Source organism: Schistocerca nitens, chromosome 1 (assembly GCF_023898315.1).
Source record: "Schistocerca nitens isolate TAMUIC-IGC-003100 chromosome 1, iqSchNite1.1, whole genome shotgun sequence".
Taxonomy (NCBI): Eukaryota; Metazoa; Arthropoda; class Insecta; order Orthoptera; family Acrididae; genus Schistocerca; species Schistocerca nitens.
The window spans coordinates 228,506,331-228,529,650 of record NC_064614.1 but is presented as its reverse complement, the minus strand read 5'-3'; the positions used below and the strand labels follow the sequence as shown (position 1 = coordinate 228,529,650).

Below are 23,320 nucleotides of genomic sequence, written 5' to 3'. Positions count from 1 at the left end.
CTCGTCCTTGACATAACCCCATAAAAAGAAGTCTAATGGGTTTATGTCAGGAGAGCGTGGAGGCCAAACCGTTGGCCCATCACGACCAATCCATCGCCCAGGAAAGGTCATATCGATATAGGCACTGACGTCCAAACCCCAATGAGGCGGTGCACCGTCTTGCTGAAACAAGACATCGGGGTGATACTGAAGCAGCTGAGGAACAGCATACAGATGCAACGTGTCCAGATACACCGCAGATGTGATGGTAGCCAGAGCGAAGAAGAATGGCCCGATAATTTGATCGTGCAATAGCGCGTACCAAACATTCACCTTTGGACTGCCTCTGGTGCACTCCATGACCTCGCCAGGGGGTTGTGAAACCCAAATGCGCACATTATGGCGATTCAGTACTCCACTGAAAAAAAAAGGTCGCTTCGTCGGAAAAGGCAATTCGTCTGAGATAACCTTCATCGTCCTCAATACGTGATAGCATTTCGACTGCAAAGTCATATCGACGTGTACTGTCATTGGTCAACAAGGCCTAAACGATTTGCACCTTGTATGCACGAAACAATAAACGTTTGTGTAAAATGTCATGGAGAAAGCTTTTTCGCATCTGTAATTCGCGTGAGGCCCTGCGCACCGATTTCTTCGGACTTCGCAGAAAAGACTGCCTTACAGCTTCCACCCTGTCTGCTGAGGTTCTTGGTCGACCAGACCTCGGAAGGTCAGCAACCGATCCTATGTTCTTGAACTTCTCATACCAGGCTTTAATGCTCTTGACATCAGGTGGATTCCTTCCAAATGTTGTCTGGAAGTGTCTCTGCACTGTGGTTGGTGATCGTGTCTCATGTTACCACAGGACACACTGTGCCTTCTCCTGATTGGTTAACATGGCTTCTTGGGCACTGCACCTCATCCACTACTTACGGCTGGTCCCAGCGGAGGTTCGAGTCCTCCCGCGGGCATGGGTGTGTGTGTTTGTCCTTAGGATAATTTAGGTTAAGTAGTGTGTAAGCTTAGGGACAAATGACCTTAGCCGTTAAGTCCCATAAGATTTCACATACATTTTTTTGAACTACTTACGTTCTGCGAACCTGAAACAGGAAAAAAAACTTTGATAGTTGTAAACAATTCGACACAAGTTTCATATTTGTATCTTACTTCTAGCATGAGTTATCAATTTATGTAAGCAGGGAAAGTCTTTTCAGACACCCTGTATACCGTGCGTGGCAAAATGGCGCTATCCAAAACCAGTGCCGAAGCAACTGGTGCACCACGGGACACAGATGCAGGGGTGGACAATGGCTGCGGAGATGTATACGTGCGAATAGACGTACAACTGTAGAGCAACTGACCGCCCAGATGAACGAAGACTACCAACAGTTCTCAACGACCGTTCAGCGAAAGTTGCTAAGTATGGGCCTCCGCAGCAAGCGCCTGCTTCGTGCATCCATGCTGGCTACTGTTCGTCGGCGACGTTGGCTGGAATTCGCATGCCAACACCGCCACGTCCACTGAGTGGCGACAGGTGGCTTTTTCGATGTATGCTCAATCGGTCAGACGACCGTCAGCGTGTACTGCGTGAAAGATCAGAAAGCAAACACACTGCAACCTAGAGGGAGCAGCGTTATAGTCTGAGGAATGTCTTAGTGGCATTTCCTGGGTAATCTTGTAGAATGCATACAAGTATGCGTCCATCCTTGGGGCCAAGTACACCTGTACCTACAAGCAGTTTGTTTTTTCCTCGGCGCGATGGCATCTACGAGCAGAGCAATGCAACGTGTTCCCCAGATCACATTGTACGGGTCTGGTTCGAAGATAAACGTACTCCCCTGGCTACCAAACTTCCCGGATTTAAACCCAGTCGAGAATCTGTGGAACCACTTCGATCGGGCTGTTCACGGCACTGATTCTCAACCGAGAACCCTGGCGCAGCTGGCCAAGTCACCGGAACTGGCGCTTCTCCACATATCTATCGGTATCTACCACGACAACATTTACCCTCTTCTTGCATGTCTCGCGCTGCAAAAGGTGGTTAATCGAGCTTTGGATAAGTGGTCACGTTAATGTGACTGGACAGCCTATATCTTGAATTACGTAATGTACAACCTGCAGATAAAGAGAACAAATTAACAACGAAGTAATAGAACCATTTGAGGAGTTCTCGTGTTTAGAGCGATACTATTCTCCCGTTGTGCCCGAAAGGGAAAGTCTGCAACCGCTGTATAATATCTTTTTCGAATTTCAATGAGGCAAGTACTTTCAATGCGAAAATCGATAAGTGCTGGTTGTTCGGCGAGCACTGTGGATAAACTTGTTGGGAATTGTGACTACGAAGGCTTTCCCGGCGTAATAATTGATAATATTCTTCTCGGGTGTGTAGCCGGATCTTAACGTCTTCATGATGCAATATTTCCGTGGGTCCAACTGGCCGCCATCTTCAGGTGAGAGTGCTGGTGCACGATCTCGCCGGAACTGACTTCCCAGCGCAAGCGGCGGCCCCTTTATTGTCGATGGACCAAAGAAGTACTTTCTTGGATTCCAACAGATACGAAAGGAGGTAATTAACAGTAGAAAATTATATGCATATAATATAAATATGATAATGCATCAAGAAGTTTGGAAAGGGCCTTTACTAACGGTGGATCGCAAATTTCTGATAATGATGTCATTATTCCTGTACTCTCTTACAGCGACCGGACAGACGTGACGTTCACAAAGTAATTTATCTTGAAGTCTCTTATTTATTGAAGTTTTCGTTGATTGATAACGCTCAGATAATACAGTAGTGTGTAGAAGAATACAAAATCACTGTTGAGCGACAGCTAAACGAGCTACATAACAATATATCAACATTTGCCATGCACCAGTGTATCAAATAACTTGTCATTTTGAAATACTTAACGTTGCATCCGTGTGTGGCCCCTTTTCATGCTTTTCTTGGTGCAAATTTACAGCACTTAAACACAAGTTAGTACATCACTCAGTTGGGAGTATTTAAATGTGAGGAATATTAAGCGTTTTAACTAGGTAGTGGAAAGAGTTTTCGGTTTTTATGTGGAGGGATCGGTATTAACACATAGCATCGATACGAGCCATCACGAAGCAAAATTCTGCGCCCCCGGGTTATTGTTTGTACCCGCTTGTTACCCTTACTTGTCTGTCGCATTATCGGTGCAGAAATTTGGTTCTTTCTTGTTCTCGCGTATGAAAAGAAAATGCTTCGTAGTTATCAGCACTTGAACATAGGTTTAGAATCCAACGCCCTCGTAGCGGGGTAGCAAATCGATGTAATGCGCTTCTCTGTGTACTCCTTGATGGCTGGAAAAACAACCCCATCGACACAATTCCCGTCGGCTGATAATTCTTCGTGGGTGTATATTGCACTACCCATTAATTCTGGCTGATTGCGGAAGCAGTGAAACCAAATTTGCGGGGCTTTGATGCTTGCGAGATGAGTGCAATAACATTTACAGAAGATTTACGCGCGTAAGTAATGAAAAAAGTTCCACTCAGCAGTTGCGGAGCGGCCAACACGCTTTGCGAGGGTTGGCTGTGGCACGTCACGTACAGCTAATGTGCGCCATCACCCGCTGCCGATACATCGCCGTGTTTAATTACCAAAGGTACCCTCACCATGGACCCCTTCCTAAAAAAATAAAATAAAAAGGGCCCCGCAGTCTGTTCGTATTGTGGCAGCGCGCAAACACCACAGTCTATATGGCTCTCGTTGCTATTTGCGAAGCATAGAAAAGTTGAAACAGACTGATCTCTACATTTTAGTAGGTCTGACTGCCTCCAGTTGTTTCAAGATATTTATATCAATTCGTCCAATGACATGCTGGGTCACATCCCATGCACTCAGGCTTCCCGCACGCTTATGTCGTTAACTTGACCTTTTGGTAATGGTATTTACTATTTATGGAATGTCCATACTTTTTAAACCACTGTGAATGTGCATGGCAGAGGGTATTTAACTGATGTACCTTATACACTGAAGCGCCAAATAAACTCGTGTAGGCATGCGTATTCAAATAGATACGTAAACAGGCAGATTACGGCGCTGCGGTCGACAACGCCTATGTAAGACAATAAGTGTCTGAGGCAGTTGTTAAATCGGTTACTGCTGCTAGAATGACAGGCTAGCAACATGTAAGCGAGTGTGTACGTGGTGTTGTAATCGGCGCACGAGCGATGGGATACAGCGTCTCCGAGGTAGCGATGAAATTGGGATTTTCCCGTACGACCATTTCATCACGAGTGTACTGTGAATATCAGAAATGCGGTAAAATAGCAAATCTCCGATATCGCTGCGGGCGGAAAAAGATCCTGCAAGAACGGGACCAACGACGACTGAAGAGAATCGTTGTGCGTGATACAAGGGCAACCCTTCCGCATATTGCTGCAGATTTCAATGCTGGGCCATCAAAAAGTGTCAGCGTGCGAACCATTCAACGAACCATCATCGCCGGCCGGTGTGGCCGAGTTGTTCTAGGCGCTTCAGTCCGGAACCGCGCGACCGCTACGGTCGCAGGTTCGAATCCTGCCTCGGGCATGAATGTGTGTGATGTCCTTAGGTTAGTTAGGTTTAAGTAGTTCTAAGTTCTAGGGGACTGATGACCACAGATGTTAAGTCCCATAGTACTCAGAGCCATTTTGTGTGTGTGTGTGTGTGTGTGTGAAATTTTTTCAACCGATTTAACGGGATTACTACAGAGACACGATGTAAACTTCAGGTTCATCGTAGTTTCTGTTCATATGAGTCAACCAATATTTTACTTCCTCCTACGTGTACCTCGCAAAAAGACTGTGAAGGTAAAAATTAGAGAGATCCGATGTCACACCGAGGCGTATCCGCAGTCATTCTTCCAGCGTACCATTTGCAACTGGAACAGGAAAAAGGGGAAATGGCACTGGAAGAAAGTACTGTACATCCGCCACATATCAGACAAGAAGGCGAGTTAATTTTGCATCATCATCCAGTTCTAAGCTATGTTGAAAGTTTCAAGTCTCCAGCTCATCGGGAGGTTAGTTTAAAATCCATTGCAACATTTATACCGAACAAACAGCCAGACAGAAAACAATCTTCGTGTTAAACTCACTGTGCGTATCAGGAAATACTGCTCACATAAAATGCTTGGTGAAAGTCTGCTCTATGTTTTTCATGCTTTCATGGTTTATGCCACCCCAAAATCTTGTCAACTTATCAGTGAAGACCAACATTGAAATCTTAATGAGTACACTGCGAAAACGTTTTTATACACACATAAATGCCTCGATAAACTAATACGTTCATTGCCTCATTCTTACTAATTATACAGTTCTGAAGCTAATGCCACGAAGCCAAAACTGAAACGCTAATCCAACGAATGGCGTCATTATGGGTCGCCGCGAAAGTCGAAAGTGCGTCAGAGCCGCAGTATGGTGAAAGTTATGGTGATTCTCGTGTACGACTGTGATGTTGATATCATAATGCCTTACGTTCCTCCACTGCAGACCGTCAATGCACAGTATTATTATTCGTTTTTGGAGCATCACCTGCGACCAGCTTTACTAAAGAAACGGCGACACTTTCTGTGCAACCCAGCCATCATTTTGCGCGACAATGCGCGGGCGCATACAGCGCAAGCTGTGGCTGCTCTGTTGGGACGATGGGACTAGGAAATACTGTACCATCCTCCATACTGCCCGGTCTTAAGTCCTTGTGACTTTGATTTGATTCCGAAGATGAGTGAACCACTTCCAGCATTCGCTTCAGAACTGTTCCAGAGATTCGACAGGTAGTAGACCGCTCCGTTCGCACCATGAACAGAACATGCTCTGCTAACGGTATACCACGCCTTCCACATCGCTGGTAACGGGTTCTACACAACGCTGGTTACTACTATGAAAGACAGTAACAGGTGCAAATATGTAACTCTTTTGTGTCTGTTGTGAATAAATAGTTGCCACTATTTAAGTTCCAACCCTCGTATAAGTATTTCCTTATGGAGCGCAGTAGAGTGACTACTGAACCCAGATAAGGCTGAACTGTTTTTTGTTTACAGCTTAATGAAAACTTTGATTAATGAGTTATAGTAAAAATTACATCTGTATAATAGTTTTACCCTTTTTATTTGCATAGTTTTTGAAAAATACTCCAGCCTTCTGGAAGGACGTCAGCTGTATATACATACACTTGACACAATGTCACTACTTAAGCGACAACTCAATGGTTCAATTGGCTCTGAGCACTATGGGACTTAGCATCTGAGGTCATCAGTCCCCTAGAACTTAGAACTACTTAAACCTAACTAACCTAAGGACATCACACACATCCATGCCCGACGCAGGATTCGAACCTGCGACCGTAGCGGTCGCGCGGCTCCAGACTGTAGCGCCTAGAACCGCTCGGTCACCTCGGCCGGCTAAATCTTGATAACCTACCATTGTAACAGCAGTAAACGATCTAACAACTGCACCAGGCATTCGTTGACTTTTATAGATGTTGCCGACCCCAACGCCGTATTCTGCCTGTTGCATATCTCTGCATATGAATACTCATTCATGTACCAATTTCTTTGGCGCGTCAGTGTATATACACAACTGTCTAGCAATTCACATTGCGATGCGCTTTCCTGGGTCATCGCTGTACATGTTTACAGTAATGCTACAGCGTGTTTCTGATAGCGGCCGCGGGAGCCGGAGTGAAATAATACCGTGGTCTAGTAGTACTGCATCAAAACAGCGTTAGGGCTGAAGAACACAAGAAAAACGACGAGAAAAGGTAGAGAGCCTGTATAGGGAGAGAGTGGCCAACCGGACGATACGGCGGCCATTTTTCTGACAAACTGCGGGCGGGACTTTTGAATGGCCAGTAGTGGAGTACACACTCACCGAATCAAAAGCACAAGACAATATGGCGAAATCATAGGTTAAATGCCTTTCTTTACAGCTATAATATAGTAGCCTACTACGTACAGCACAGGAAAATTTGGCTGCAAAAATTATTCGTTACTTGCATTTATCTCCTTTAAAGTTCGTTTACTAGACATATTGCAATGAAAGTAACGTAAATAAAAAAATATAGTGTATAGGATTTGTTTTGTATCGGAAGTGCATAACGCTAAAGATTTAACGTACCTGTATTTCGTCAGATGAATGGAAGTCGTAAACAGTTGTTCACTTGTGACATTCAAAAGTGTGAGACGTATTAGTACTTCTTGTCACGTCTTCAAACTTTTTGCATGTCACAAGTAAACAACTGCTTACGACTTTCTTTCATAGTAGATAACAAACGAAAAAGATTACAAAAATCAGGCAATGTTAAATGTAGGCTACTGTAATAACGACCAAATATAACAAGAAAACTACCGTATTCCTTCTACCCCACAATAAGTAGGCCTATTAAAAACTGTCTTCATGAGTACCTACAATTATTTGCTATGAATAATGTTTCAGCAACCACGACAACTGCGGAAAACGTCCTTACAACTTGCCTGCGTCAACAGTCAGGCAATAATACTGAAACCAAAATAATGCCTAGTGTTCTGATTCGGAACGAGATAAAGTTTGACGCTATAAAGTCGAATGAGCATGGCACAACAATTACAGTAACTTTCCGTTTCCAGCGACTGTCAGATATTGGCTTTAGAAAAGCTTGTGATGCTACCAGTATGCACGAACTGTTAAAGAAATAAGAGCTTAAAACGCAGTAAATTGTAATAGGCCTATCAGATTTGCGTGACTAAAAATAGTTAAAAAAACTGACACCTTAAAATCAGAGTTCTCTGAGCAAAGTGAAGAACCAAACATTTTTATAGGCGTAGCTAAATAAATACTGCCCACTGCTTTCGTCTTTCTTCAATGCGTGGAAATGCTAACAGGCGAAATCCACCTTCGCCTCTGTTGGAACAACCAAATGCAGCACAACCTGGCATCGTTTACGAACGTCTGCAGAACGAATTACAGATGTCAAAAACAGTACTGTACAATTACTAACGTGTTTACTTCAAACATGTAGGCCTACCGACTTCATCACAAAACGCTTCATTATTTCAACTCGTATTTAAGATCGCAAACGCCAATTACGTACTAAAAACGATATACAACTAAATCGAACATGCATGCACAACGCATGACAAGTCTCTCAATAATTCAAATACCTTTTAATCGTTTCCAAAAATCCTCTGAACTTCAATTCAACACAAAAGCACGGCGAACATAGGAAGCGCGAGAGACGTTTGGCAGAAAAATGGCACCAAAGCTAATCAACCAATCACGGGCAACTTCACCTATGGCCACTCTGTCCCTATACAGGCTCTCTAACAAGTGAACCTCCCCATCGCACCCCCCTCAGATTTAGTTATAAGTTGGCACAGTGGACAGGCCTTGAAAAACTGAACACAGATCAATCAAGAAAACAGGAAGAAGTTGTGTGGAACTATGAAAAAAATAAGCAAAATACAAACTGAGTTGTCTATGCGCAACATAGGCGACATCAAGGAGACAGTGAGCTCAGGAGCGCCGTGGTTACCGTGAGCAGCTGCGGTACGAGAGGTCCTTGGTTCAAGTCTTCCCTCGAGTGAAAAGTTAGATTTTAATATTTTCAGACAATTATCAAGTTCAGGCACTCACACTTAATCAACTTCGCCCTCCAAAATTCCAGGACGTGTTCAGATTTGCTTGGTCATATGCAGGATTTGATTGTCTACACACGGAAACATTTGAAAACGTAAAAAACATATGTTTTGACAGAGCACAGGGAAAACTGTGCGACTGTGAAACTGTTGCATTCATTTGTTGCAGTTTATGTGACAAACTCTTATGTTCTCATCACTTTTTTGGGAGTGATTATCACATCCACAAGAAAACCTAAATCGGGCAAGGTAGAAGAATCTTTTTACGCATTCGCCAAGTGTACAAGTTAGGTGGGTCGACCACATATTCTTGTCATGTGACGCACATGCCGTCACCAGTGTCGTATTGAACATATCAGACGTGTTTTCCTGTGGAGCAATCGGTTGACCTATGACCTTGCGATCAAATGTTTTCGGTTCCCATTGGAGAGGCACGTCCTTTCGTCTACTAATCGCACGGTTTTGCGGTGCGGTCGCAAAACACAGACACTAAACTTATTACAGTGAACAGAGACGTCAATGAACGAACGGGCAGATCAAAACTTTGCGAAAATAAAGAAAGTAAACTTTTCACACGAGGGAAGACTTGAACCGAGGATCTCTCATTCCGCAGCTGCTCACGCTACCCACGGGACCACGGCGCTCCTGAGTTCACACTATCCTTGATGTTGCCTATCTTGCCCATGGACTACGCAGTTTGTATATTTTGCTTATTTTTTTCATAGTTCCACACAACTTCTTCCTGTTTTCTCGATTGATCTGTGTTGTTTTTCAAGGCCTATCCACTGTGCCAACTTATAACTAAATCTGAGGGGGGTGCGATGGGGAGGTTCCCTTGTAAGAAAAGGCAGTCACTGATCATCCGTGTGAGCGACGAACTTGTGTTACTGAGCCGACGTCATTCGTGAAAAATTCTAGAAAAGTCTTTTTGGTGCTGATTACGGCGACTTCAGCGTAACGCGGATAAGCTATCACGTGAAGTCGCAGTGGGTAGGCGGCGGCAGCGCAGGCCGCTGCCCTTTCGGCCAGTAATGACGGCGGTGCGCCGCCAGTCAGTCCGGCGCGAGACAGGCTGGTCCCGAGGGAGCGCGCTGCGGCGAGAAGCCGGTCAGCGCTGAATTATTGAGGCGCACGTCTGCCTGGCGCGCCCCGGCCTGCGGGTCGCCCACGCGCGCCGCGTGGGCCGTACGCAGCCCAGCCGAGTCCAGCCGCTGCTCCTGGCTACCAAAACACGTGGAGGGCAGGACGTGTTTTAACACGTGCAAAAGAGTCGGCGACAGCTGGCCGCGGCACCTGAAAGGCGAACGGGATTGGCGTTGGCTCCTGGCATGAAACCTTGCCATACTGCTGCAGTTTCGCCCGTTTTTCAAGAGCGGGAGGCCCCGAAAGCTCTTAGAATACCTCGCCTTGAAGACACCTGTCGCTTTCCTAGATTGAATTCCACATGTTTCAGCGTTTATGTAATTTACGAGGGGCGATTTTGGTTGGGGGGGGGGGGGGGAATACAGAATTCGTCGTGAGACATCGTGAAATACTCTCGCTTCAGGCGCTATAGCGTCATGAAGTTCGCTGAGAATAGTTTCGCCAAAAACCGGAGCATCGCAGATGTTCATAGTTGCTTGTAGAATGTCTACGGAGACCTGGCAGTAAACAAAATGACGGTGAGTCGTTGGGCGAGATGTCTGTCATCATCGAAACACGGTCGCGCAAACCTGTCCGACCTCTCGCGTGTCGGCCGGCGGCAACACAGCTGTAACTCCTTTAGTGTTGGAAAGTGCGGACAGTCGCATTCGAAGTGATCGACGGATCACAAACACCTCGCAATCCATGGAGTGGCGCCACACCAGCTCTCCTCCTAAAGAAAGAGCTGAAAGCCGCACCCTCAGTCGGTAAAATCATGGCGACGACCTTCTGAGACTCTCAAGGGGTTATTCTGTTTTATGTCCTCCCGCATGATGAAGTACCGGGTGATCAAAAAGTCAGTATAAATTTGAAAACTGAATAAATCACGGAATAATGTAGATAGAGAGGTACAAATTGACACACATGCTTGGAATGAAATGGGATTTTATTAGAACCAAAAAAAATACAAAAGTTCAAAAAATGTCCGACAGATGGCGCTTCATCTGATCAGAATAACAATAATTAGCATAACAAAGTAAGACAAAGCAAAGATGGTGTTCTTTAAAGGAAATGCTCAATATGTCCACCATCATTCCTCAACAATAGCTGGAGTCTAGGAATAATGTTGTTAACAGCACTGTAAAGCATGTCCGGAGTTATGGTGAGGCTTTGGCGTCGGATGTTGTCTTTCAGCATCCCTAGAGATGTCGGTCGGTCACGATACACTTGCGACTTCAGGTAACCCCAAAGCCAATAATCGCACGGACTGAGGTCTGGGGACCTGGGAGGCCAAGGATGATGAAAGAGGCGGCTGAGCACACGATCATCAAAAGATGTGTGTGAAATCTTATGGGACTTAACTGCTAAGGTCATCAGTCCCTAAGCTTACACACTACTTAACGCAAATTATCCTAAGGACAAACACACACACCCATGCCCGAGGGAGGACTCGAACCTCCGCCGGGACCAGCCGCACAGTCCATGACACGATCATACCAAACGACGAGTGCAAGAGCGTCTAGCAATATGGGGTGGTTCTAATAAAACCCCATGTCATTCCAAGCGTGTGTGTCAATTTTTACCTCTCTATCCACATTATTCCGTGGTTTATTAAGTTTTCAAATTTATACTGACTTTTTGATCACCCGGTATATCGGCTAGCCTCAGCAAAGTGAGGGAACCGCTTCAGCATGGTCGTCACGACAAAAATGCAAATGGGACTTCTCCATGACAACCCAAGACCTCACGCCAGTCTGCGCACCAGAGAGGAGCTCACAAAACTTCATTGGTCTGTTTTTCGTTCTCCAATGTACATCCCGTATCTCGCACCTTCCCACGTCCATCTGGCGCAATGACGGGGGCACTCCGCGGAAAGCAGCACGTGAATGATGGTGACGTTATTGATGCAGCAAGGCGTTGGCTCGGACGTCGACGAGTAGAGTGGTACCATGCGTGCATACAGGCCCTCCCAGTAACGTGGTGTAAGGCGGTCACATTGAACGGAGGTTATGTTGAAAAATGGAGTTTTGTAGCCAAAAGAGTGGGGAAGAATATGGTGTGTGGAGTCTCGAATAAAACCAGTCTGCTTTCAGAAAAAAAATGTGTTGCGTTACTTATCAAACGCCCTTTGTAATTGTACGTCCGTCTGATCCATAGATAATGTATTCATTTCCTGGCACGCTTTGACCAGTGACCATCTTGAAACGGACTTGAACCATATTCATATTATGTACATTGTCAGTGTTGTCGTTACAAAAGTGACTTTTACAATTACGATTTGTACAGACAACGTCTCTTGTGTCCCTCGGACGATCTTAGCAATTTTATGTAATTCTGGCAAGAGCCGTGGAAACAAGCTCAAGGAGATTAAGCTCCTCTACAATTTGACGGATATATATATATATCTAGATCGGTTAAGCGGTGATCCCTTTCAATGTAATGACCATGACAGTGCGCCACTTTCTAACCCCTTACGCTTTGATGTGTGTCATCTGAACTATCCGAGGTGTTAGCAGTTACAGCAGAGCCTTTATAGCACGTTCTGCTCTGTACTCGCCACATGAACGTGACAAAGCATATTAGTTTTCGATCGTAGCCACCGGTTGTCCTTATAGACTCTTACCATACGGCCCCTTAAAAATAATGGGTTGACGTAATTTTTCACTTTACCTTTCCACTATGTTTTTGCCTCTCGTATATAGTACCATGCTCACTATCCTTATTCGGTTTAATATTTACCCACCTGCTAATACCGTTATGCTCCTCTCCACAGAACGCTTCCCCTACGAAACGGCCCATATTAAGCCAAGATTGGGCCATTATGATCTCATCTGTTTGGCGCCGTTAAGTCCCCAAGACACAAACAAATAAACTGACGGGATTCTTTGTATCAATTTATTTCATGTCGTTTTGAAGATGGCCAGTGGCAGAACAGTGACAGTAAATTAATAAAATATTTATGGCCAGGGCAAACATACTATTAAATTAGCCTTGATGCCTGACTAGGAATGGTTAATACTCAATAAAGTGAGAGGAACAAAATTCTAAGCAAAAAGTGTAATAAACATGTGCTCTAAAATGCATACTTTAAGAGTTGTGAGCACTTCTTCATCTTCGATACTGTGAACCAGGTCTCTTTTAATTCAAGTTCTTTGCCTTCACTATCTTGTGAGGAGGAAGTATGTACCAAAACAAAGCAAAGTTCTGAGCTCAGTGAAGAGATGTGTTTCACCGTAGTGAAGATGAGCAAGTGCACATCGCTTTCAAGGTATGCGTTTTAGAGCCCATGGTTACTGAACAGTTGTTTCTTGTATTGATCCATACTACTTCCTCCCAAAATATGGAAAACAAAGAGTTTGCAGTAGAAGAGATATATTTCACAGCACAGAAGATGAAGTACTCATAGCTCTTAAGGTACGTATTTTAGAGCCCATTTTTCCTTCGAATGATCTTTTCTGTCATATACATGAATATTGACCAGTTCTCCTGGGATAGCCCGTGCAACTATGACCGCTGTATCTCAGTTTGCTTTCATGCAATATTTTCCCAAGACTGATTTACGCCGGCCGCTGTAGCCGAGCAGTTCCAGGCGCTTCAATCCGGAACCGCGCGACTGCTACGGTCGCAGGTTCGAATCGTGCCTCGGTCATCGATGTGTGTGATGTCCTTCGGTTAGTTAAGTTTAAGTATTTCTAGGGTCTAGGGTACTTGATGGCCTCAGATGTTAAGTCCCATAGTGCTCAGAGCCATTTGAACCATTAGACTGATTTACGTAAAGTTGTGGGGAGCACTTGTTAGATGTCACGTAATCTTATATGTTCATTAAAATGATAAATTGAAGCTGAAGAAAGCTTATTCTCTCGAGGAACGAGGCCTGTCATCCTCATCTGTAGGTCAGTTCCAACTACAGAATCTCGTGACCTCGCTCAGTACGACACTCGCATAGGGTTTTTGTTTTACTCTCGCAGTTTGGGACAATCTGATGATCAGGAGGTGTACTCCAAGTCATAGGCTCACAAGACGAAATACTACTTACGCTCTTAAACGAGCCCACTGGCCGCTTTGGATGACATGTTAGCCACCATCATTGAAGTAATTAATGGTAGTGAGTGTTACAAGTGGGCCAGTCGGTTGTATGGAATCAGTGCAGCAAAATGGGTTAACGAGCTTGACAATGGCAGAAGAATCCATCGTGTTAGACGTGCCCTTGACGCTCTTTGAATGGAAATGCGTAATTTGTTGGTCTGTCAATGCGGTCTGCCCAAGTTATCTACAAGGAATAGTGTATCTACACCGTATAGTATACTACTCCCAACCAGTTAACACGTGTAAGAACAATAGTCGTAAAATTACTCAAATCGAAGGAACCAGAGACGACTGTTGTGCATTGTCAATGACAATTGGTTTCAAATCCGACAGGAATAGCTGCCGTCAGAAAATCCAGTATCATCTTACCCAGTTTCCTTGTGAAGGTTACGAAGAGAACTGCATACAATGTACCTTTTTCGTCTGATACCAAAACTCGATTGGCCACATCGGAAGGCTGCACGTCTTCATCGGACCAAACAACGCAGGAACTGGAGAGTACCTGACAAGGTTCAAAATGGCTCTAAGCACTGTTGGACTTAACATCTGAGGTCATCAGTCCCCTAGGACTTAGAACTACTTAAACCTAACTAACCTAAGGACAGCACATACATCCATGCCCGAGGCAGGATTCGAACCTGCGACCGTAGCAGCAGCGCGGTTGCGGACTAAAACGCCTAGAACCGCTCGGGCACAGAGGCCGGCACCTGACAAGGGCCGTGTAATGTGGTCAGACGAGTCAGCCTCGCGTCTTTAACAAATGAGGCAAGGCTTCGAGTACGCATAACTCACGGTGTGTGGAGGGCGTAGTTCAAATGGCTCTGAGCACTATGGGACTTAACATCTATGGTCATCAGTCCCCTAGAACTTAGAACTACTTAAACCTAGCTAACCTAAGGACATCACACAACACCCAGTCATCACGAGGCAGAGAAAATCCCTGACCCCGCCGGGAATCGAACCCGGGACCCCGTGCTCGGGAAGCGAGAACGCTACCGCGAGACCACGAGCTGCGGACTGGAGGGCGTAGTTCAGGCCGGAAGTGGTTACTTGATGTTATCAGGGTGTTTTCCATATCGTGATTTGGCCCGTTCATTCAGGTTACTGTGCACAAAAACCAGGATCTGCAGAGATACGCTCCTGGTTTGACAAAACCCAGGCAACGTATCGGTCTTCAACTTTTTCGCTAAATCATCAAAGGCAGTATCATTAGGAACAACGGGTAATATGTAGCAGTCAACATCCTCTCACTTCGGTTGCCCGAAATATTAAGTATGGCATACCCGAAGTAACTTTCAGGCCACTACTTGCCAAATATTGCTGAAAAAGAAGTTCTTGACCGGTATAATGTTTCCCTGTCGGTTTTGAAGATGACCGGCGGTGATCGTAATCGTTCTGCTGTAAACAGATGAAAGTGATGGTGGCTGCCAGTAAAACTGTTAAAAAATAAAGCTCATCATTGATACCAGGCATTCGGTTTGAGTACCTCAGCGTCATTGGGCTTTATGCGCGTCGAATAGGCAAGCGGACTAGTAACGGTGAAAGCTTTGTCGCACAGTAAGTAATAAATAGCTGGAATTTTACAGGCGAAATATGTTTAATTTGTCAAAAATTAACTCTGAGTGACGGAATTTTCAAGAAAAGTACATGAAATCTGGTGAGTGTAATAGTAGCAAACTTTTTGACATATCTGGTTCGAAACTTTAACTCATGAGCAGTATATTCTGTAGTTTTGATCCCACGAGTATATGGAAGGTGATTTTCTTCGTTGAGTGTCATGAGTATTACGGGATACATGAGGAAGTATTGCGTCTGTATAGCAAAAGAGGGCATACCGTGCAAACTAGCTACCATTCATTCTCCTATAAATTTATCGAGTCATGTGCCTGTAAATGCCTGTTGAAAATACCTCCACATAACATAGGACTGGGCAATTTGAATTTGCTCACAAAATGAAACTAATTGTTTCTGTCTATTCTGGTTACTTATTTCACGACACGAAAAACGCTGGCAGCTATCAGTGATTGTTTTGCTTTGCTTCTAGAGAATTGTGCAGTGTTGATGAGGAACTGCATAGAGATTCTCTGAAACAGTTGGTCCGCTTGTTGGTGAATATTTGTCACTGAATCTGCAATCATTAATACTTATTATAGATATCCCACCCATCTTAAATGTTACCGATTGTCTCTGCGTATCACGAACCGCATTTCGGTAGCTGACAGCATAATAACGCCTTGGCAAAAGTAGTTCTCCACATTCCAGCTGCACCTCCAAGTAAGATTAGATGTATTATCTTGGAATAATAATCCTGCTGCATATTTTGTATGGCCGGTAATAAGAGCTATAACGATGTTTGTGAAATAATAAGATTAGTAATATTTGTAATGAAATTAATCAGTTCTCATTAACTACAGTATGTTAAGTGCTCGTGTAATTCTGAATTGGTATCCTGAGAGTGCCATTTATATTTGCTAAATTATTGGATGTATGCGGGTAATCAAAGTGTCACGGGAAATTCCAGAAACTTAATAATAGTTTGTTTATCGTTGTGGCTATATCGTTATGCGATTATCGCTCTTACAGCGTAGTCCGTTACGAAGTGAAAGCACTTCCCGTTTACGTACTTGGCTGTCCCCGGTTAATAAATTGTTCCTGTTGTTTTTGCAGGGCGGGTGCCGGCGGCAATGGCATCTTCTCCAGGCGTCAAGATTTTAGCTCCTTCAACTCACTGCCACGCCACAAACTCAACTCCTACCACATCAAGGTAAGTGCAGAATAGGGCCCTCCTTTCACCTGTACCGTTTCCAGGAATTATCGTATCATATGCACGGGTTTGTCTGCGGACGACAAGTATTCAGTTAACGTAGCCGAATGGACTTGACATGTGAAGCAAGAGTACTAAACAGAATGCTACACATTCATAAAGTTATGATTAGCTCCTGTTTAATAACGTCTTCACACCGCCTACGCAGCTACAGTAAACTGTTATTGCTGTCTGTTTGAACCACGATGCTTATGATATTTCTGACCTATTTTAATGAAGGGTTGTGTTCAGTACTTTAAATCTGTGATAAAGAAAATGCTACATAACAATTGTGAAGGGAAGTTATTCGTTCGTGGATTTTTCCAGTTTCGTGTGGTACGTTTCGTCCTGTGATGGATGACATGCAATATTTGTCACGAAATCCTGAATTTCCTTTCCTTGATATTAAGAGGTTATAAATAGATTTTTTGATGAATGCGAGAAAGATGTGACTTACATTGACAAACAAATCATACAAACAAGAATGTATTACTGGAAAGGAATCCCTGGAATTCTTTTATTTAAATTTAATACAGTTTCATTTTCAACGAATATAATGCTTGCATTCACCATTTTAGTTATTGATAAACACGTAGTTTACGGTGGAGAATGACATTAACTACCAAACTAGGATGCAGCTTACCTTGAAGTCAGTGTGTGCTGCATTTTCGGAGCACACACTTCGTGATCTGCTGAAACATATTACTGTTAAACATTTCAGAGTCTAGTTGCAGATTGCCTCTGGAGATAGAACCACAACACTTCACGATGCTTCATCTTCATTCTGTCACCCTTATGTTTTATTTACTTATTCCTCCCCATAGCAGTTTCGCATCAAACACAGTTTTAATGCTGCAGAGACCAAATTAATGACTTATCAAAAATAAGTTCAAAAATGGTTCAAATGGCTCTGAGCACTATGGGACTCAACATCTTAGGTCATAAGTCCCCTAGAACTTAGAACTACTTAAACCTAACTAACCTAAGGACATCACACACACCCATGCCCGAGGCAGGATTCGAACCTGCGACCGTAGCAGTCCCGCGGTTCCGGACTGCAGCGCCAGAACCGCACGGCCACAAAAAGAAGTAATTACTTCTTTGTAATCACCTTTATTTATGGTGATCCGCCCGTCAGATGTGAATATGAAACAAGGCAGACCCCTTGGTGCACACACACACACACACACACACACACACACACACACACACACACACACACACTCCTTACAGTAACCTATGCGAAACTATGACAATTACAAAACCTGGACGCAAAGGGGCGTCAATTAGGATAGATTTACACTAGGTCGTGAGCCATACTAATTTGTTAGCTGTCGGCAAAAAATAATTGCATTCAGTACAAATACTATTGTCGGTCGAGGACTATTTTTTCTACCCAGCCTGGTTTGGAGAATTGTTGCTAGAAGCAGTATTTATTTGAAGGAACCATATTGTGCAAGGGTTGTTTCCTGTGAGCTCCATATTCGACAGTATTTTTTTCCGGCGTACGATACCACATATTCCTCTCTTGATATGTATAATACGCTCTTGTTTTCCTAGTGCGGTGAGTGGAATGACGCAAGGCCGTGGATATAAGGAGGGGGACCATGGGTCACGGAGCTGCGCAGTTGGACGGCTGTACGCTGGAAAAAACCGCGGAACTGGTTTCAGTAGCGGTACGATACACCACGTTACACGTCGGTTAATACTACGCTCTGCAGTGTTTGCTACAGCTCACCCGGAACCGCTCCACATTTCTCTCTGCTCAGGCCGCGTCGTCCACCGCCTCTGCCGTGCGGTTAAAGGCGCTGCAGTCTGGAACCGCAAGACCGCTAAGGTCGCAGGTTCGAATCCTGCCTCGGGCATGGATGTTTGTGATGTCCTTAGGTTAGTTAGGTTTAACTAGTTCTAAGTTCTAGGGGACTAATGACCTCAGCAGTTGAGTCCCATAGTGCTCAGAGCCATTTGAACCACCGCCTCTGCGTTTAGGGAAAGGGTAAAAACAGAAAGCGTAAGTGGGCGCGCTCGCAGGAAACATACATTTAGACACGAAAGTTCCATACCAGAAGGAATTCCGCTGTACCCCGATCCATCGTCACTGTCAAGGGTTTTTTTTTTTTTTTTTTTTTTTCCGCCTCCTAAATAGTGTTAACAGTGGGATGCAGTTTCCATACTGCAGAGAGTTGTGTTTCCATATTCCAGAAAGTTAAGTAGGCTGCTGTGGAACACATTTTCGTCTTTTCAGCCAAGTGTCGTAGTAGGTTGGGAGTGGGGCTTAGGGGCTGCCAATTAAGAATATTGGAGGGAATTTCTAGTTTCAACATTCGCCTGATGAGCGAAGGAAGTAGGGATGCACGACTATTTTTAATTTATTTCTGGGTCATTTTTGACCATTATGAGACAAAAAATTTGTGTGTGTTTGTGTGTGTGTGTGTGTGTGTGTGTGTGTGTGTGTGTGTGTGTGTGTGTCTGTCTGTCTGTCTGTACACGTGCCACAGTCACGGATGATATCTGTCTTTAGTTTCCTCGAAACTGACAGTGCACGCTTCGTGGCGATTTGTTGTAAATTTTTCTCCTGTACTTGTGACCGCTGTTTAAATATTGTATTAACAACTTACACTGCTTACTGGCTTTTGATTTCTTCCTCATGGCTGTTACTTATAGCACCACTTCGCCGAGTAGCTTTGCTAGTAGTCTGCAGCAAACTGTTGCTCTCCAATCACAGCTCGCTCCTGAAAACACCAAGCGCGTGCGCGCGCGCGCGCCTACGAATGAAAAGTGACATTTTGAAGGCCATGTATTTCGTTTTACGTCTGCAATTTTTTTAGCATTGATGTAAGGAAACTACAGAAAAGCTGATTCTGGATGACTGTACGCAGATTTGAACTCCATTCCTTCCGAAAGCGAGTCCAGTGCCTTGTGTGCCAACTCGCTGTGTGTTATGAGAGTATGTATTAGAAGTAAGTGACCGATTTCCTTACTCATTTCTTGTATCCGCCCTTCTGTTCCCTCCAATTTCGTTAAATAAAAACTAACTCTCTCTTGAACAGTGAGTGATACTTCTTACTTTCTGGGGAAATCCCAGAAAACGAGATTGCGGAGTCTGTAATACATGTAACATCTAAAAAATACCCGGGAACAAGCCGAAAAAAATCTAGTATACGTATTGTACAATGTATGTCCCAAATCGTTATTGCATTTCTTGATTAAATTGTAACGATTGAACATCAACCTGTGTCTTAACCGAAGGTTACTAATTCACATCAGTGCGATAGTATTTTACCCAGAGTTAGCTTGTTCAAGTCCTTGTGGTGGAAGAAAGTTTCATCACTAGTGTTTGATCAGAAATTGAAGAAGTGCGTCATAGTTCTTGAGTAAATCCATAATCTCTCTGCAGTATCTCATAGAGTTTGGATACAGCCGCGCGGAGTGGCCGCGTGGTTTGAGGCGTCATGTCACGGGTTGCGCGGCCGCTCCCGCCAGAGGTTCGAGTTTTCCCTCGGGCATGGGTGTGTCTAGGATCGATGACCTCAGCAGTTTGGTTCCTTATGAATTCACACACATATGAACTTTGGATACTGTTCTATTGCTAATGTTGATGTGTCCTTCGGATGGAGTGCACGCGTATTCAACAACTTGCCAGCGTATATTACATCCCTTGTAGGTAATGCCATGTAATTTAGAAGTGAATTAAAGAGATTGCTGTGGACAAGTCCTTTTACTCTGCTGAACAGAACCTTCACAGAAACGCTTAAAATTAATGTTTTAGCTTAATTAATATCAATAGGGAGTAAGTACACAGGAAGTCTTGTAGGTTAATTTTTTAGGTTATTTTATTACTAACATTAGAACAGTGACATAACATCATTGTATTACAGTTAAATAAAATGAGCATCTTCAACGTCTTGCCACATCTCAAGATCCATGGAATATAACGTTAAGCACAATAACGCATTAGTGCTAGCACGCTGACGATTTGAACATCATTATTATCACCATCAACAACAGTAACGACGGAGCTGCAAACACATCATCACACTAGCAAGCTCACAGAACTCAACACCACCTAATCTACTAGCAAAGTTCACTGCGACACTCCCTCGTGTACAAGGATGGCAGCCTGAGCGAGCTGACACTGTTTACACACTGGGCATGCTATTTGGGGAATGTCGGTTCGAATTTCCGTCTGGCCCTATGGATTTAGCTTCTTGTAATATCAGTTAAAGCAAATACCAGGATGGATCTTTTGAAAAGGATACGACCAATTACTTTCCCAGCTCGCTCTGCTTGTCCACGAGACCCAGAAAGCATTAAATATGGGTACACAGGTTGATGCCGTGTTACTTGATTTCTGGGAGGTGTTCGATACTGTTCCGCACTGTCTGGTGGTCTAGCGGTTCTGGCGCTGCAGTCCGGAACCGCGGGACTGCTACGGTCGCAGGTTCGAATCCTGCCTCGGGCATGGGTGTATGTGATGTCCTTAGGTTAGTTAGGTTTAAGTAGTTCTAAGTTCTAGGGGACTTATGACCTAAGATGTTGAGTCCCATAGTGCTCAGAGCCATTTGAACCATTTGAACCGCACTGTCTGCCGCCTAATGAACAAAATACGAGCGTGCGGATTATGAGGCCAGCTGTGTGGCTAAACCTGAAGAGTTTCTAGCCAACAAAACACAGCATGTCATTCTCAACGAAGACAGACTGAAAGTAACTTCCGGCATACCCCAGTGGAGTGTTATTGGACCGTTACTTTTACAATATGGATAAATGACCCAATGGATAACGTTCGATGAGGCTTTCCTTTGGATGATGATGATGATGCTGTATACAGGGAAGTCGCAACGCTAGAAAATTGTTGCAAAATGCAGGGAGCCCTGCAGAGGATCGACGCTTGATGCAGGGATTGGCAGTTGACACTCAATATAAAAAAAGTCAGTGTACACGGTGTCCCACTCAAACCTCCCTGACTTCAAGGACCCGGGAGAGAAGAACCACAGTTGATAAGACAATGAAAAATGCCCACATTGTACAGCATCTCAAGGAATTTATATTCCCACGTCAGAAGTGCCAAGTATCGTCGCCAGAGTGCAGCATGGTCATGAAGTGAAAATGGCGACTCCACAGAAGCGCGCACAAGCAGTAGTGTGGTGTGCAGAAACAAAATCGTCGATTACTGTGCAAAGAAATTATCGTCGTGTGTATAAATGTGATCCACCTGATGTAAAAAAACTAAGGAATGGTATAGGAAGTTTCTGGCAACAGGAAGTGTTCTGAAACATTCTGGCTGTGCACGTTACGGAGTTTCAGAAGAGACAATGGAGGTCATCAGACGAACGTTTCTCACAAGGGAACCTTCCCATCGCACCCCCCTCAGATTTAGTTATAAGTTGGCACAGTGGATAGGCCTTGAATAACTGAACACAGATCAATCGAGAAAACAGGAAGAAGTTGTGTGGAACTATGAAAAAAATACGCAAAATATACAAACTGCGTAGTCCATGAGCAAGATAGGCAACATCAAGGATAGTCTGAGCCCAGGAACGCCGTGGTCCCGTGGTTAGCGTGAGCAGCTGCGGAACAAGAGGTTCTTGGTTCAAGTCTTTCCTCAAGCGATAACTTTACTTTATTTATTTTCGCAAAGTTATGATCTATCCGTTCGTTCATTGACGTCTCTGTTCACTGTAATAAGTTTAGTGACTGTTTTGCGACCGCACCGCAAAACCGTGCGATTAGTAGACGAAAGGACGTGCCTCTCCAATGGTAATCGAAAACATTTGATCGCAAGGTCATAGGTCAACCGATTCCTCCACAGGAAAACACGTCTGATATATTCTATACGACACTGGTGACGGCATGTGCGTCACATGACAGGAATATGTTGTCGAATGGCGAATGGGTAAAAAGATTCTTCTACCTTCTCCGATTTAGGATTTCTTGTGGATGTGATAATCACTCCCAAAAAAGTGATGAAAACATAACGGACAGACAGATAATAATTGTCTGAAAATAAAAAATTAAAATTTTCCACTAGAGGGCAGACTTGAACCATGGACCTTTGGTTCCACAGCTGCTCACGCTAACCACGCGGCCACGGGTCTCCTGCGCTAACATACTCCTTAATGTTGTATAAGTTGTGCATGGACTAATCAGTTTGTATATTTTTCTTATTTTTCGTAGTTCCACACAACTTCTTCCTGTTTTCTTGATTGATCTGTGTTCAGTTTTTCAAGGCCTATCCACTGTGCAACTTGTAGCTAAATCTGAGAGGGGTGCGATGGGGAGGTTCCCTGTCAGAAGCCCAGAAGTCAGTTCGTCAAGCATGTAGGCAACTAGATGTACCTCGATCAACATTGCATCGTTTAGCTCAACAGCGTCTTCGAATGTTTGCTTACAAAGTGCAAATTCTGCATCTGACGCTGAATGACAAACCACGCCGACATTAATTTGCTGTGGATATGCTGCAGCGTATTGATATGGATGCCAGCTTCCTGTAAAGATGTTCATTCTCAGATGAGGCAACGTTTCATCTATCAGGAAGGGTTAATAGGTATAATGTTCGGATTTGGGATTCGCAAAATGCGCACGTTGTCATTGAACCGTGATAACCCTAAACTAAACGTCTGGTGCGGGCTAATGCACGACAGGATTGTTGGACCGTTCTTCTTTGCGGAACAAACAGTGGATGGATCAGTGTATCTGGACACGTTGG

The 23,320-nt window shown here is 44.2% G+C and overlaps 1 protein-coding gene across 1 annotated transcript in view; it reads left to right on the top strand.

Moving 5' to 3' along the window:
- Nucleotides 1-23,320, top strand: part of LOC126246219 (headcase protein-like) — a 758,320-nt gene that overhangs the window by 201,104 nt on the left and 533,896 nt on the right. Inside the window, exon 2 of the mRNA XM_049948378.1 lies at nt 16,479-16,575. Coding sequence (XP_049804335.1) covers nt 16,479-16,575 — 97 coding nt within the window. The remainder of the gene's footprint in view (nt 1-16,478; nt 16,576-23,320) is intronic.